The sequence below is a fragment of the Danio aesculapii genome, chromosome 8, assembly GCF_903798145.1.
Source record: "Danio aesculapii chromosome 8, fDanAes4.1, whole genome shotgun sequence".
NCBI classification, from domain to species: domain Eukaryota; kingdom Metazoa; phylum Chordata; class Actinopteri; order Cypriniformes; family Danionidae; genus Danio; species Danio aesculapii.
Window position 1 is genome coordinate 45,341,734 of NC_079442.1, and position 15,453 is coordinate 45,357,186.

The 15,453-nt window shown below is 35.9% G+C and overlaps 1 protein-coding gene across 1 annotated transcript in view; it reads right to left on the minus strand.

The window, feature by feature from the left end:
- The window catches only part of srpk3 (SRSF protein kinase 3), a 55,491-nt gene that overhangs the window by 32,888 nt on the left and 7,150 nt on the right, over positions 1-15,453 (minus strand). Inside the window, exons 3-9 of the mRNA XM_056464054.1 lie at positions 13,758-14,149; positions 9,478-9,586; positions 9,181-9,268; positions 8,388-8,475; positions 6,383-6,489; positions 3,661-3,826; positions 1,374-1,399 (exon numbers count right to left, since the gene is read on the minus strand). Of these exons, the coding sequence (XP_056320029.1) occupies positions 1,374-1,399; positions 3,661-3,826; positions 6,383-6,489; positions 8,388-8,475; positions 9,181-9,268; positions 9,478-9,586; positions 13,758-14,149 (976 nt within the window). The remainder of the gene's footprint in view (positions 1-1,373; positions 1,400-3,660; positions 3,827-6,382; positions 6,490-8,387; positions 8,476-9,180; positions 9,269-9,477; positions 9,587-13,757; positions 14,150-15,453) is intronic.

Here is a 15,453-nt window from a genome sequence, read left to right on the forward strand (position 1 = left end):
CAAAATGCAGCTTAAAGCTCTACACGATGGTAATAGCTTGATTACGAAGTTTACATGTCTGTGCTGCACGCCAAATGAAAAGAAAATTTCCTTTTCAATATCACACAATATCAAAAATCTTCAATGCGACTAAAATAGGAATATTTCACGTCATAATTCGATTAGTGTTTACGACGATTATGACTTTAAACATATCTAAAGTGCTATTCCATCGCATTGTTCATTTGTGTGGTGGCAGCTGTAGCAGTATGCTTTTGGATGCAGCAACCTTTGAAGTCAGGTGAAAAAAGCGGTTACATCACACCTGCCCAAGCAAATGAGTGCCAGGTTGCCAAGTGTGTGCAAAGCACTTGATTTGTGGTTCAAATCCAATCCTGCCTCCAATCTTCAGAGTTAATTCATTCTCACGCTCTATTATAAAATCACAATTCATGAGACAAATTTTCATCTCGACCAAATATCTTGTTGCGATTTAATCTGGCAAGATCTTGTAGCCCGAGATCTTGTCACACCCCTGATATACAGTCAAAGTCAGAATTATTAGCCCCCCTGAATTATTAGCCCCCCTGTTTATTTTTGTCCCCAATTTCTGTTTAATGGAGAGAAGATTTTTTTCAACACATTTCTAAACATAATAGTTTTAATAACTCATTTCTAATAACTGATTATTTTATCTTTGCCATGATGACAGTACATAATATTTTTCAAGACACTAGTATTTAGCTTAAAGTGACATTTAAAGGCTTAACTAGGTTAATTAGGTTAACTAGGCAGGTTAGGGTAATTAGGCAAGTTATTGTATAACGATGCAGACAACTGAAAAAAAAATTGCTTAAACGGGCTAATAATTTTGACCTTAAAATGTTTTTTTAAAAATTAAAAACTGCTTTTATTCTAGCTGAAATAAAACAAATAAGACTTTCTCCAGAAGAAAAAATATTATCAGACATACTGTGAAAAATTTCCTTGCTCTGTTAAACATAATTTGGGAAATATAAAAAAAATCTATATACATTAATTATATAAATATCAATAATATATTTATTTTTACAGTTTGATTATTGATGCATGTAATACAACCAATATCAATATTGATTGTAATATATTACAAGCAATTAACTTATTTGTATTACTTTTTGCCCAGCACTACTGCTTAATTTAGCATAAATCACATAGACTTTTCCCAGATCAGTGGATCTGACCCTGGCTGTAAAGATGTGCCCCTTACTCAGTGCTTCATGCCCGTGAATCTACTGTACATAAGCAGGGGTGGGTTAGGGGACAGCAGGCAGATTATAACAGTCAAACGGGTCATTTTCACCAGGACAAACTACATCCTCTCTGTATTTCAGCAGGCACAATTCTTAACGTACCTGTTTTTCCCTTGGGGCCGTGCTAACTGCCGTCAGAACAGAAGAGCAAAGAGGGAAGGGACAGAAAAACCACAATGATAATAATTATAATAATTTAAAATAAAAAAAACAGAGAAAGAAAAGATAGGACACCAGTTAGAAAGCAAACAAATGACAGAGAAGAAATGAGAAATGATCGGCATATTCACCACAGAAGCAGAGGAGAAATGGCGACCAGCATGCAGATCAATTTAACGGCACATTTCTTGTCGAGTCAAAGTTAAAAACACATCCAGTCTCACTACTTATCTTTAATAACTTGTAAAGTAACCCCTAATATATGAACTGGACTTAATTGTTGAGAATAAAAGAGCTAATGTCCACAGGATGGAAAATCTGCACGAAAAGGATTGGCTGTCCTTAAGGTTGGAAATATAGCACAGCAGCAACAAATTGATAAAATCCCCTAATAATGAAATTGACTAATTTAAAGGGACAGTTCAGCCAAAAATGAACTCATTTACTCATCCTCCACTTGTTCCGAGCCTGTTTCAAATTCCTTTTACTGTTTGACAAAGGAGGATAGACTGAAGAATGTTGGGAAAAACAGCCATTGGCTTCCATTGTATTTTTTGTTCCTACAATAGACGTCAATGAGTGTTCTTCTCCAATATTCTTCAGAATTTTATGTTTCATGTTCAACAGAAGGAAGAAATTCATAAAAGTTCAGAACCACTTGAGTGTGAGCGAATTATGAAGTAATTTTCGATTTTGGGTGAACCATCTCTTTTATAGAAAGTGATTTTCCTAGAAGGTTTATTTAATAATTGAGTTAATAAAGTTGTTGTCAACTAACTAACAGATAGTACATTGTAATTTTTTAGTTTAGACCAGGAATACTCAAATTATTATATGTTATATTATTATATTATTATTATTATTTACACTTTGAAAAAAGTGCATATGCCAGGAAACAAATATCCAATCAATATCTGGGCTACTAAGACAAACCACAGCTACTGAATTGCTAAAAAACTACATCTCACAACCAAACACACACGAGAAGCGACAAGGAAACAACATGAGGTATCCGTAGATAACATAGCATATCTTTTGTTATTAACTGCATAATGAGAAAGAAGCCTTTAGTGGGGTAGAAAATGTGCTTATTTTGCTCACCTGGCTTTTGAAGGGAATTATCAATCTTCTCTTAAACTTTTTTCTTCTTTGACCTGATTGTTATATTGCTCTGATGACATGCCAAACAGACACGGGTGCTCCTGCCAAATTCCTACAAGTTTTTCCTCCATTTCTTGGGTCCAAATAGACCGAAAAGAAGCCCTTTTAACTTCTCACTCAACCTCCCACTGACCTGCAGATACCCATACTAGTGGATGCTGCTCTCTCATTGGTTGTAGGTAATCGCTGACAGCTCCAGATATTTAGCATGCCAAATATCCCATGGGTGTTGGCGACTCATCTGCGATTCTCTCAGATGGCTTTTTTGATAGTTCACACGGTGTGATTGTTACTCGCGTGAACGAGCACCGATTTACCTCTGATTTTTGGCCTTAGTCAGCGATTTCTCAAAACCTGTCAGTGAAAAAGCCCAAAATCGGGGCTAAATTATGCAATCTGAACTCGGCATTACATGTTTATATCAGTTTTATACGTTCTAAATGCGAATTTAGTCACTGGTTTGGAGCACACTAGCTTATAGATGTCTTAAAAACTAACAATACTGATCCTAACATCTAAAAAACTTTATTTTTTATTTAATGAGACCATTTTCATTTAATCAATAACTTTACTAATGATTGTTTTATGTTCAAGTAATATGCAAATAAGGATTAGCAGAGTGTGGTTGTTTATAAAGCATAAATACCCATCTAGTGGGTAAAACTAAGCTCAGTATTGCTTCCAGAGAAAGTCGCGCCACATTGAGAAAGTTTCAGAATCGATGCAGAATCATTTCTCGATTCGTAAATTCGTCGATTTACTGTCCTGGTCCTAGAATATAGGTTTTTAACTGTATGATTATTTTGTTGGGATCAAATCAAATCAGTGGAGATGATTATTATAATTACTAATTATCATGGCTCACAAGCTGAAATTTGAGTATCCCTGGTTTACAAAAAGTTGTTGGTTTTATATCAAATGTATTTATTATGCATCAATAATTCAATATTATGCTTCAATGCATTAAACGAGTCATACATAAGTCTTAAAGGAGTGTTAATACTATGTCCCTTTTAATACTATGGTGAGCCTGATGTGAGTCACGCACTTGAAAAATAAAGAACAGTACCGGAGGATCCAGAGGGAGGCGGAGCTCCGGCCTTCTGCCATATTGTGGCCTCTGCCGCTAGCCGTCTCACATACACCTCGTTCACCTCCAGAAGGATATTCTCTGGCTTTATGTCTGTGTGGATGATCTTGCATTTCGTGTGCAAGTAATCCAGTCCCTCCAGAACCTGGAAGAGAGAAACAAGTAATGTCTGACTCACTCTAAAGGAGCTGCATGAACCAAAACAAGTCTGAGAAATTCACATTTGCTATTTGGCTGGACATTCTTAAGGCCCTGCTATACTTTCTATGAGAGTACAAATACCAGAGGTGCCATTCGGTGTCTGTCCACAGCAAATAGATGGTTTTGTAATATTGTGGTGGTGCTTCTCGTGGAGAGGGCTGATTGCCAGATTTTTATGAAACTGTTTGTTCTGGACTTTTGATCGGACTATAAAAAGCTTTGTTTGCAAAGGCACTTCATTCCACTCACATTTAATCAATCTTCTTGTTCTATAAACTATTGACCAACAGGGTGGCACGGTGTCTCAGTGGTTAGCACTGTTGCCTCACAGCAAGAAGGTTGCTGGTTTGAGTCCCGGCTGGGCCAGTTGGCATTACTGTGTGAAGTTTGCATGTTCTTCCCGTGTTGTTGTGGGTTTCCTCCGGATGCTCCGGTTTCCCCCACAGTCCAAAGACATGCGCTCTGGTGAATTGGGTAAACAAAATTGGCCACAGTGTATGAAACTGTCTGAATGAGAGAGTGTATTGGTGTTTTACAGTACTGGGCTGCAGCTGGAAGGGCATTCCCCCGATAAATAAGAGACTAAGCAGACGGAAAATGACCACCAAAAAAATCTATCAATATTAAGATGCAAACTAAACTCGTTCCAATAAAAATGTATGAAGTGGTCAATTTTCTCTGACCCACTTCCTTTCTTTTGGTGTAATGCCATCTGATTTACCATGCTTTTATGATGCTTACAACCAACAAATTAAGTAACAAAACAAAAACAAGAGGTATTTAAACTAAATAAAAGTACACTTTCAAAAAATAGCTACAAGATTGTTCCCTTTCAGACACCATTATTGTTGTGTTTAAGGGGCCGTTCAACACAGAATGTATTTTTCCTTTCCAACACACCAATTTTCTATTGTTTTTCAATGTAAACACGCACTTGACGGACGTATTTGACCATTACGCTCACAGGTGGGGTGCTTCAACAGATGCAAGACATGAGTGTAATGGTCAAACACCTCCGTCAAGTATGAATTGAAAAACAACAGAAAAGTAGTGTGTTGCGTTTTTTTATTTACTGTGTCAAGTTGAAAGAGATTCAACTTTCACACGCAGCGCAGCTCATCACTGTCAGGCCTAAAGGCAGTGCACCAATCAGAAGAGCTCAGAGGTGGGGCAAGAACTGCAAGCTTCTATTTAGAGTAGAAGGTTGGCATGACAACTGTTTTATTTACTATTTTATTTATCTTGAGGGATGAGGCACTCATTGTAGCTTTGTCCAGAATATTCTGAATTATACGATGTATTTTCATGTGCTTATCATGACATTCTGTTTTCCTATTTCTAATGGGTCCATTATTGTCATTATTACGTGTCATTATTTCTTTCGGAGATGTTCCCCCTCAGACACCATTATTGCTGTGTTTAAGAGGTTGTTCACACAGAACGCATTTTTTTTCCCTGTCCAACGCACTAATTGTTGTTTGCTTTTCAATGTAAACACGCATTTGATGGACGTGTTTGACCATTACACTCTTGTGTGCAGCGCTTGAAAAGATGCAAGACGTGAGTGTAATGGTCAAACATGTCCGTCAAGTGCATGTTTACATTGAAAAACAATAGAAAAGTAGTGTGTTGGAGAGAAAAAAATGTGCCGTTTTTTTAGACGCCGTGTCAAATTGAAAGATCTTCAACTTTCACCCGCAGTGTAGCTCATAACTGTCAGATCTTGTCCGGATCTTGTCATTATTACATCACAGTCATAATATCGCATCACGTGGACATAGTGTTCCTCTGCACTTTTTTTAAACCCATTCCTGATCGCTGCGTTTCGCATTTTTAGATGCAAAGATGCAATCGGTGTGAATACACGGCTGCAGAATTAGAGGCCGTTCACACAGAATGCATTTTTCCTCTGCAAAGCACTACTACTGTTTTTCAATGTGAATGCGCTTGACAGACGTGTTTGACCATTACGCTCGTGTCTTTTAAAGCATCGTCCATGAGACGTTGTGTTAAGTTGAAAAATCTTCAACTCCCACAAGTGGCGCAGCTCATCACTGTCGGGTCCAAAAGCAGTGGACCAATCATAAGAGCTCGGAAACAAGGCAAACATTATGAGCTTCTGTTTATGGTAAAAAGATGGCACTGTTTTATTTACCATTATATTATGGTGGAGGAGGTGCTCATTGTGGCTGTGTCCAAACTATCTTGAGTTATATGACGTATCTTCAAGTGTTTATTATAACATATTGTTTTTATAACATACTGTGTCACGTGGACCTCATGCTGCGCTTTTTTTAAACCCACTACATCTCGCGTTTTTATAAGCAAAGACACATTCGGTGTGAACGAGCCCTTACACATTTACAACCCCACCTACAGCAGAATGGGGGTGTTTGACAGTATACTGTCACTCAGCCTTTGCAAACTCCTTTTTTTTGCAAACGAAAACTAAAGTATATCAGGGCCTTCAATGTCAACAGAGGATGTAAAACAGTCTTACCTGTCGAAGAATGCTTTTCACACAGATCAGAGGCAGACCCATGTAATTGGATTTGATGATCCATTTTAACAGCTGGTGACCCAGCACCTCAAGAACCATACACACATCTGAGAGGTGAAGGAGTCAAGGACAGGTACCGTAATTATTAAACCATAAAAAGACATGAAGCTGATGAGTTTTATTCACTATATGTTGATTGAATTCATTTCTAGAAATAGTCAAATATAACATTGGTGAATTGTTGCATTTCATTTGATTAAATTTAAAAAGACTAATTAAAAGGGATCATGTTGATTGGTAAACTGAAACAAAATAAGATACTCTCTTCAAGCGTCTTTCCAGAACATCTGGCAACCTTTTCTCGTTACTTGTTGAAAAACACTGCCAAAAGATGCATAATTGTGTGTTTTTTTCTCTCAGTGCAATTGATAGTTTCTGTCTGATGGGTAAATGAGTGGGATTGGGTATGTTGATTTAATTCAGCTATTTCTTGCATATTATAAAATCTTAAACAGACCTTTTTCCAAGAAAAGACAGACAAAAGTAAAACTCTTTTATAAAATAAACAGTTCAGGCATGCTTTTAGATTATTAAAAAATAACTCACTGAATAGAAAATCCAGAAAAATTAATAATAATTTGAGTATTTGTTTGACTGAATTTGAGTGATTGAAAGTGATAATTATTACATTCTGATAAAATATAAAAAAACAAACATTTCTGCATTAGCAATCATACAGAACCAAAAAATGTGTAAAGGGTTTCTCACAAAAACTTTAAGTCATCATCATTTTAAGTTTCTTAGAGTGTTTTAAATTGGGGGACTCTAATTTACTACCATTTACGGTACCATTTAAACTACCATTTGCGGCCCGCCCTCCTCCTCCCTCGGGCCCGCAACTGACGTTAAAAATATAACGAGATTCGGACCCCGAAAACATATATTTTTAAACCTCTAGGATTGTTGTGCAGTCACAGTTAGCCACACCTCGTCGACATTTAAAGTCCTACATTCATATTAGTTTTACTTTCATTTTCTCTCAGTGTACGGTCGAGAGTAACACACATGCGTTTTAATTCTGTGGCTGATTTAAAGGTTGAAATATATGTCAGTAAGTGCACTATTTTTACTAAAGCTCTATTTTTGTATATATTCAATGGTCGTTTGATTACTATCAGCTTTACACCACCAGTATTTTGGTGTACAAACACTTCTTCATGGCTTAAACGCTATGCTGGTGGTGTAACAAATATGATAATTTTGCTATTATTCGATTCAAATGGTCTCATTTATTAGATTTTCCTCATATGCTTATTAAGATTTGCATAAAAACTATGTACATTAGTAAAATTGTACTGCTTATTGAGTTGAACTTGTTAAAGTAAATGTGAATATGTACATACTTTCCCCCTCTTTGTTGTAGTTTTACAAAAAAAGAAAAATATTGAGAAGAACAATTGCCAGTAAAGTCACTTAAGTTACTCAAACTTCTTTCTGCTGTTCCTACGCTATTGGGACAATACAATTGGTTGGGACAGAATAATAATAATTATGCCTATTATTTGTAGTATTTTCATAGCAATTTAAACTACCCCTTCAATATGTACAACAAGAAACAAAAAGCTGGAGTTTTGACTGCATATACTCTGTGGAAGAATGACCAAGTCATCACACGGCCATGCACACAACAACCACAGATATATTACAGCAGCTGATGTGTGACAAGATAAATGTGCTGATTTGCATTTTCACCGGTGACAGGTAATGCTTGAAATATAAACGTCATGTCTGTTGTCCAAAGATGCATCATTTATGCCAGGTTTCCACTTTTTTCTTGTATTTGAATGTTAAAACTGCTTTTCTATGAATTGTCAGTCACTGAAATGGCCCCCATAAAAATTTGAGTTTGAGACCCCTGGTTAAAATAATCGATAAGACATCAAATAAACATAACAGAAATGCGCCAGCATAATGATGATCATGTGTTTTAAGCAGTAAAGGATACGAACACCATTGACCCCAGAGATTTTAAAATCATCGATAAGCTGTACTAGTCTCTCTCGTTTGCTGTCTGTGGGGTCGCTGTCTCGCACCTGATGAAAAACTCAGTCAAATAAATACATACATGTGTGTGTGTGTGTATATTAGAGATGCACTGAAACCCAAAAGAACGAAATAAATCTGAAAATGCTTCGTAATATTTATTTATTATTTTATTAAATAATATAAAGACTTTAAAATTCTAACTCAACTTTTACTGTTTATTGACAGTTAAATGAACGAGTCGAGAGGTGTCATTTTACCAGTGTAGCCATGACAGCACATTAGCACTATTGCAAGTACACATTCATAAAAAAGTCCTGTCAGCACATTATTTGAGTGGACATTTCTCGTGAGGTATGGTTCATGCTCCATAGAGCGGAATATTTATCTACTTTGAACCTTTGCCATGGCATTTGTGCAAGCTAGTTTACGGTGCACTCAGCTGCACTTGTGCTTTGGTTGGCAAGGCAACAAACCTCCCTTGTTTTGTACAAGCCATTGAAATGAATGGGTTTCATAGCGCATCGCTTTCTGCATATGATGTGAAAGCCACTTCAAACCACGCAGTGACTTTGGCTTGAGGGAAATTGAAACCAGTGTTTTTTTCTGGCTTATATTTTCGGCTGCATTTCTCTTCCAATCGAAAAACAAAAATTTAGCTGATAATTTTAGGTGGCCGAAAATTCAGTGCATCCCTAATGTATATATGAATCTGTACATTAAAACATTAAAAATCTTCATGTTTTCAGACTTACACATTTCAGTAGTTTAATCTCGTCCAGTGCAGTCTCAGTGTAGTGCTGGGCACTTTTAACCACTTTCAGTGCCACAAACCGCTTTCGTCTACAGACAAACGTCATATATTATTATATTCATACAGACAGCAAAACAGCATGTTTGGATGACAATACATACACAACTATCTGCTCGACTGTCTATAATCTGACATTGGCTTACATCTCAATATTTAGAGACTGTGCACCTAGTTCAAGCAGTTTAATCTCAGGGATTAGGATTCATGTAGATCCCATCTAAGCATGCAAAACACTCACTGTAGATCCCAGCACAGCCATACAGTGGAGAAATGACCCCATCCCAGTTTCCTGACAACGTGATATCTGCCATTAAACAAGTCGCCGATCTTCACTGGATAATACCCTCCTGTAGAAAATAAAAACACTATTAAAACACATTCAACAAACAATAATAAAACAATAACAGCTATTTTACAACAGCTTCAAATGTGGTTCATCTAATCAGAATTCAGAGAGGGAACTATTTGTTTTGCACTAATAGTGTAAAAAGTCTTTAGTTTGAAGCTGTTTTTGACCAGTGTTACTATTACAAAGTAAAAATAAAACTATTAAAAACACATTTGTAACCAAATAAATAATATAAATATTATAGGAATAACTTAGACTAGGTGTAAACATAAACTACTGCCTAGGCAACTAATTGAAAATCAGTAACATTTCTAAATGGAAATAAATACATAACATTAAATTAATGTTAGTATTAACTATGGCTGGCCGATAAAATCGTTATCGATATTTATTGACCTAACACCACTGTCAATATCGATAAAAAAAAGATTCGGTATGTAGTTTTGGTATGAAGCGCTATAGTTTTATTAAAACGTGGCTGTTGAGCGCCTTGGAAGCAGTGCCAATAAGCTTAGGGTGTCAGTTTGTCATTTGCAATGAAGCATCTTAGTTGAAAACGTCTCAACTTTTATGAATACCACAAGCGCACAGCAATTCATGTATGTAGAACTAACCAATCTACTTCACACTTTGTATGGAGTATACACATTTCAGTAATAACGGCAGACTAATTACCCTAGACAATCACAGCGCACCCAAACACTGCAGTGCTTTTTACTTTTCTCCATAACCTTTAATCAAAACCGCAGCAATGGTTTGTTCATTTGTCATCCTCTGAGAAAACACTTGATGGTCACCTAGTTATGAGAGATGCCAGGGGAGCGCAAGCAAAGTCCATAGTAAATGGTCAAGGAATCCATGTGCATGCTGGTCACTTTAGGTCAGAATAACAACACATGCTAATATAAGAAATAAGAAGTGCCGGAAATTATAAATAAAAAAAGGATGTCGCCAGAATAGCTTTTTGGTTTCTTTTCTTGTGCATATTAGCCACTAGCTCACCATCTGAAAGATTTTTTAGCATAGAGGGTAATGTAGTCATTCAACTTCACAATTTGTAACAAAGCAATATGTATATGAATAAAGATGGTTCGTTGTTTCACTTGAAAGCTCAGATTTGATTATCATAACTTGTGTTGTTGACAGAGTTTGAGGTTTACTGTATCATTATTATTAACTGTATCATTATTACTCACACTGCTTTGATTGTTCAAGATTTACACTTTAGCATTGCACACACTATGTAACATTTGATTTATTAATTTTAAGAGTCTCTTTAACACTTATGTTTATTTTATTATGAAGAGATCAGATATTTTGTTTGAATATTTTTGTTTTTGATCATTAAAACAATTTGCCTTAGTAATGTTGGTAAATTAAAATAAAGTGGTTAAACAAAAATATCCTAATATTCCTAAATGGATTGTTAAAAAATATTTAATAAATATCGATATCGAATGACGTGAAACATGATTTCATGATAATATTTTTTTCAATAATCGCCCAGCCCTGTTATTAACTAACTCTTTATAATGCACTCATTGAAATACCCATTGGAAAAACCCTGGAGTGTTACTGGGGGGTTATTACAAGAGTTTTGAAATTTTATGATAAATAAATAAATAAATAAATAAATAAATAAATAAATAAATAAATATATATATATATACACATACATACATACATACATACATACATACATACATACATATATATAAATTATAATCAGTGTCAATGAAATTAGATTATATGATAAAGATAAAAAAAACCCTCAAATTCTTAAACTGAAAGCAACTTCAAAACATTAATAAAACGATAAAAGCTAAAACAGCACTGAAATAAGACTGCCTTACATCAACACCAGATAAATATTTTTTGTTACAAACAAACAGATTTTTTGGGTTGCATCAAAAATGTTACAAATAAAAATAGAAACTAATCAAATAAGACTAAGCGCTTTTCATTCAGAAAGTACTTAATTCACTGGATTATCAAAAACAGGCATGATCACCGGGCTGTTTAATTTTTTTTTCCAGCAAAAATCATAATGATGCAACATCTGATAGTTGACATTTAGTGTAAAAATCCATTCATTCATTCATTCATTTTCCTTTGGCTTAGTCACTAATTTATCAGAGGCTGCCACAGCAGAATGACCCGCCAACTAATCCAGAATATGTTTTACACAGCGGATGCCCTTCCAGCTACAACCAATCACTTGGAAACACCAATACACTCACATGCACTAATTTAGTTTATTCAATTCACATATAGCGCATGTCTTTATACTCTGGGGGAAACTGGAGGACCCGGAGGAAACCCACGCCAACATGGGGAGAACATGCAAAAATCATCTATGATGGAATACATAGCTTATGCCTTAACATGCTACACCTTTGACATTTAATGAAATTTCTTGGCCTGCATCTTTAAGTTAAAGCAATGAAGTCTCAATAAATGAGTTATATTTATTCAATGTGTTTGAGCAAGGCCAGACAGAACCTGATTTTGACAGTGTAGTAGCTAAAACCTTAACACATAAAATAAAAAATAACTTTTATTTAGGGTTTACAATCAAAATAAAAAAGAACCATTGGTTTGGTAAACAAAGCTAGAGCAGAATATAATAAATCCACAAAAAGACAGAAAATCTTAAGTTACAAATTGTATTGTACATAAATTATCGTAATATGTGCATATTATTCATTAATAATAATGCTAAAATAAAAATAAAAACTGAATAAATATATCTTTATTTGCACATATTTAAACAGTTGAAGTCAGAATTATTAGCCCTTGTGAATGATTAGCCCTCCTGAAATATTAGCCCCAACTCATTTCTAATAACTGATTTCTTTTATCTTTGCCATGATGACACTACATAATATTTTACTAAATATTTTTTCAAGATACTGGTATTCAGCTTAAAGTGACATTTAAAGGCTTAACTAGGGTAATCAGGTTAATTAGGCAAGTTAGGGTAATTAGCCAAGTCCTTAGACCCTTTCACACATACAGACCTTTCCAGAAAATGACCAGCAATTTTCCGGAGAGGGATCATGTGTGAACAGGCTCTTTTTGAAAATACCGGTAAATTCGTTCCGGCTATTTTCCGGAAAGAGAAGTTGTAACATTACTGATAATTTGCCGGAATGCTGCTCTGTGTGAATGCAGAAAGAAGATTGCCGGAAAGAGCACGTTCACGATTAGAACGCGCTGACGTGAGCACGTCTACTCCAGCCATATCAGAACACTCAGACGCATTCACATCCGCGCTGTTTGTGAAAATAAAAGCCTTTGAATATTTTTCCAGACACATTTAGCTGCTAGAAGTTAGTCAGATAACATTCCTATGTTCCTTCTTAATGCCAACTGTGTAAAAAATTTGCGATAAAATGCTTATGATAAACCGCTGTTTGTTTACCTTCAAGCTCTGCTTCAGTTGCTTGACGCGTGTGCACGTGAAGGAGCCGGTAAGTGCCAGCACACACACATATATTATGTACATCTTGACATGCGAAAGTGTTTCTCCATATGTTTCATTGAATTTGTTCACAATACTTATTCATCCGCAGAATTTGTAATGTAGTCAAATGTGTAAACATTTAGCTGCGGTTCACGCTTCTGCCTTCGGATGTCACTGGGACAAAGCAGCTGAATGAATGCTAAAGCTATAAATAAAAGTGAAACCATCAACTAAAACATCAGACCCCTTCTATGTTTACAAATACAAGCGCAGCCGTTTAGAGCTCATTTCTGGTTAATGATGTCAGAATTTACCCGTATTTTGGAATGGATGTGTGAACAGTCTTTTCCGGAAAAAATTTGGAACGTTTTGGAATTTACCGGTTAAGTCGTTGCGGAAATTTTCTAGATATTTACTGGTATCACTGTATGAAAGGGGCTCTTGTATAATGATGGTTTGTTCTGTAGACAATCAAAAAATATATCTCATTTAAGAAAGCTAATGATATTGACCTTAAAATTGTTAAAAAAAATGTAAACTGCTTTTATTCTAGCTGAAATAAAACAAATAAGACTTTCATCAGATGAAAAAATATTATAGGAAAAACTGTGAAAAATTCCTTGCTGTTAAACATCATTTAGAAAATATTTTAAAATGTGGGAAAGAGTTCGAGAAATGCAAATATTAGCTCAAAACTGATTACCTTTACAGTAATCTGATGGATTCTCCTGCTCCTCATCGTCTGACCCGAGTAATTCTGCTGGGGGCGGGGAAAAGTCCGGAGGGGGCGGGCTTAGAGCTTGTGGTGGTGTCTGCTGATTGGACGGGGCCTGTGGAGTGGGAGGGGTCGAAGAGAGAATGGAAGGCAGGCCCAGTGAAGGTGCTATAGGTGTTGAAGGTGTTTCTGGAGACGAGATGGCAACAGGTGAAGGAACCACTGTGATGGGAATGGAGTGTGGGATCGGGGCAGGAGGCTGCAGGTCTGGGGGGCTCTGGGAGAGGTTTAACGGGGGCGTTGGGGGCGATTCTGGAGGGGTGGTGGATCTGTGGATGGTGAGGATGTGGCACAGTTCATCTGAGGAGGGGATCTGGGGTCTGGTAAGCAATAAAGAGAAAAAAATACGTTTTAATACAACATTTGATGGTTGACAATGCACACATTTATTCATTCATTTTCTTTCGGCTTAGTCTCTTTTTTTTCAGAAATCACTACAGCAGAATGAACTGCCAACTATTTCAGCATATGTTTTATGCAGCGGATGCCCTTCTAGACGCAACCCAGTACTTGGAAACACTCATACACACCCATTCACACAAACACTCATACACCACGGCCAATTTAGTTGATCCAATTCACCTATAGCACATGTCTTTGGACTGTGGGGGAAACAGGAGCACCGGGAGGAAACTCAAGCCAACACGGGGAGAACATGCAAACTCCACACAGACTGGCCCAGCCGGGACTCAAACCAGCGACCTTCTTGTTGTAAGGCGACAGTGCTAACCACTAAGCCACCATGCCACCCATGTAAAAATCCAAATCTTTTATAAAATATCACTTGTTGTTTACATCAAATGGAGACATTTTCAAAAGTGCAGCATGTTTCTATTTATAATCAAGCATTGCTGAAGACAACTCCATACATAATAAATCAACAGCTATTATTTTACTCAAGCAATCTCCAGCTTTGACTTACATAAGTTTGTGATTTCACTCAAAGCACATGTTCTTTGACCATCTGTGTGATTGGAAACATCAATGCACCATCATAATATAAAGCCACGGAGTGTTTAAGTCTATATAACTTAAATGAAATGGCTAATAAGTAGGCCCACACGGAATCTGCACGCGCAGAATTTCCGCAGATTTTTAGCCGATCATAAATTCTGTTTATTTACTTGAGTAAATGTGTGTAAATCTATACTTATTCAGTTTTTAAATTAATTACAGTAATATTATTGACTAATATGAAAATGTTTATCTGATTTATTTACAATACAGTTTGTACAGTAATATCTTCTGTCTTTTAGTAGAGAAATTATACGAGAGACTTGCTTTGTTTACCAAATAAAGTAATTGGATTTGCATTTTAAACATTAAATAAAAGTTAAAAAGATATTATTTTTTTTATTTCACATTTTAAGGTTTTAGTTATAATACTCCCAAATTAATTAATTACGCAGAAATCCGCAAATTTTTACCAAAATTCTCCGCAGAAATGGCAAAAGACATCCGCAGACTCCGTCTGGCCCTACCAATAAGTACATTTATATGGGTTATCAAAAGTGGTTAACCAATGTGTTTTGTTTTTTTAAGCTAATCTACAGAGTAGGGCGACCAATATAATATTATATAAACATTATCGACTGTAATGCACAAAAACATTTATGCTATCGTC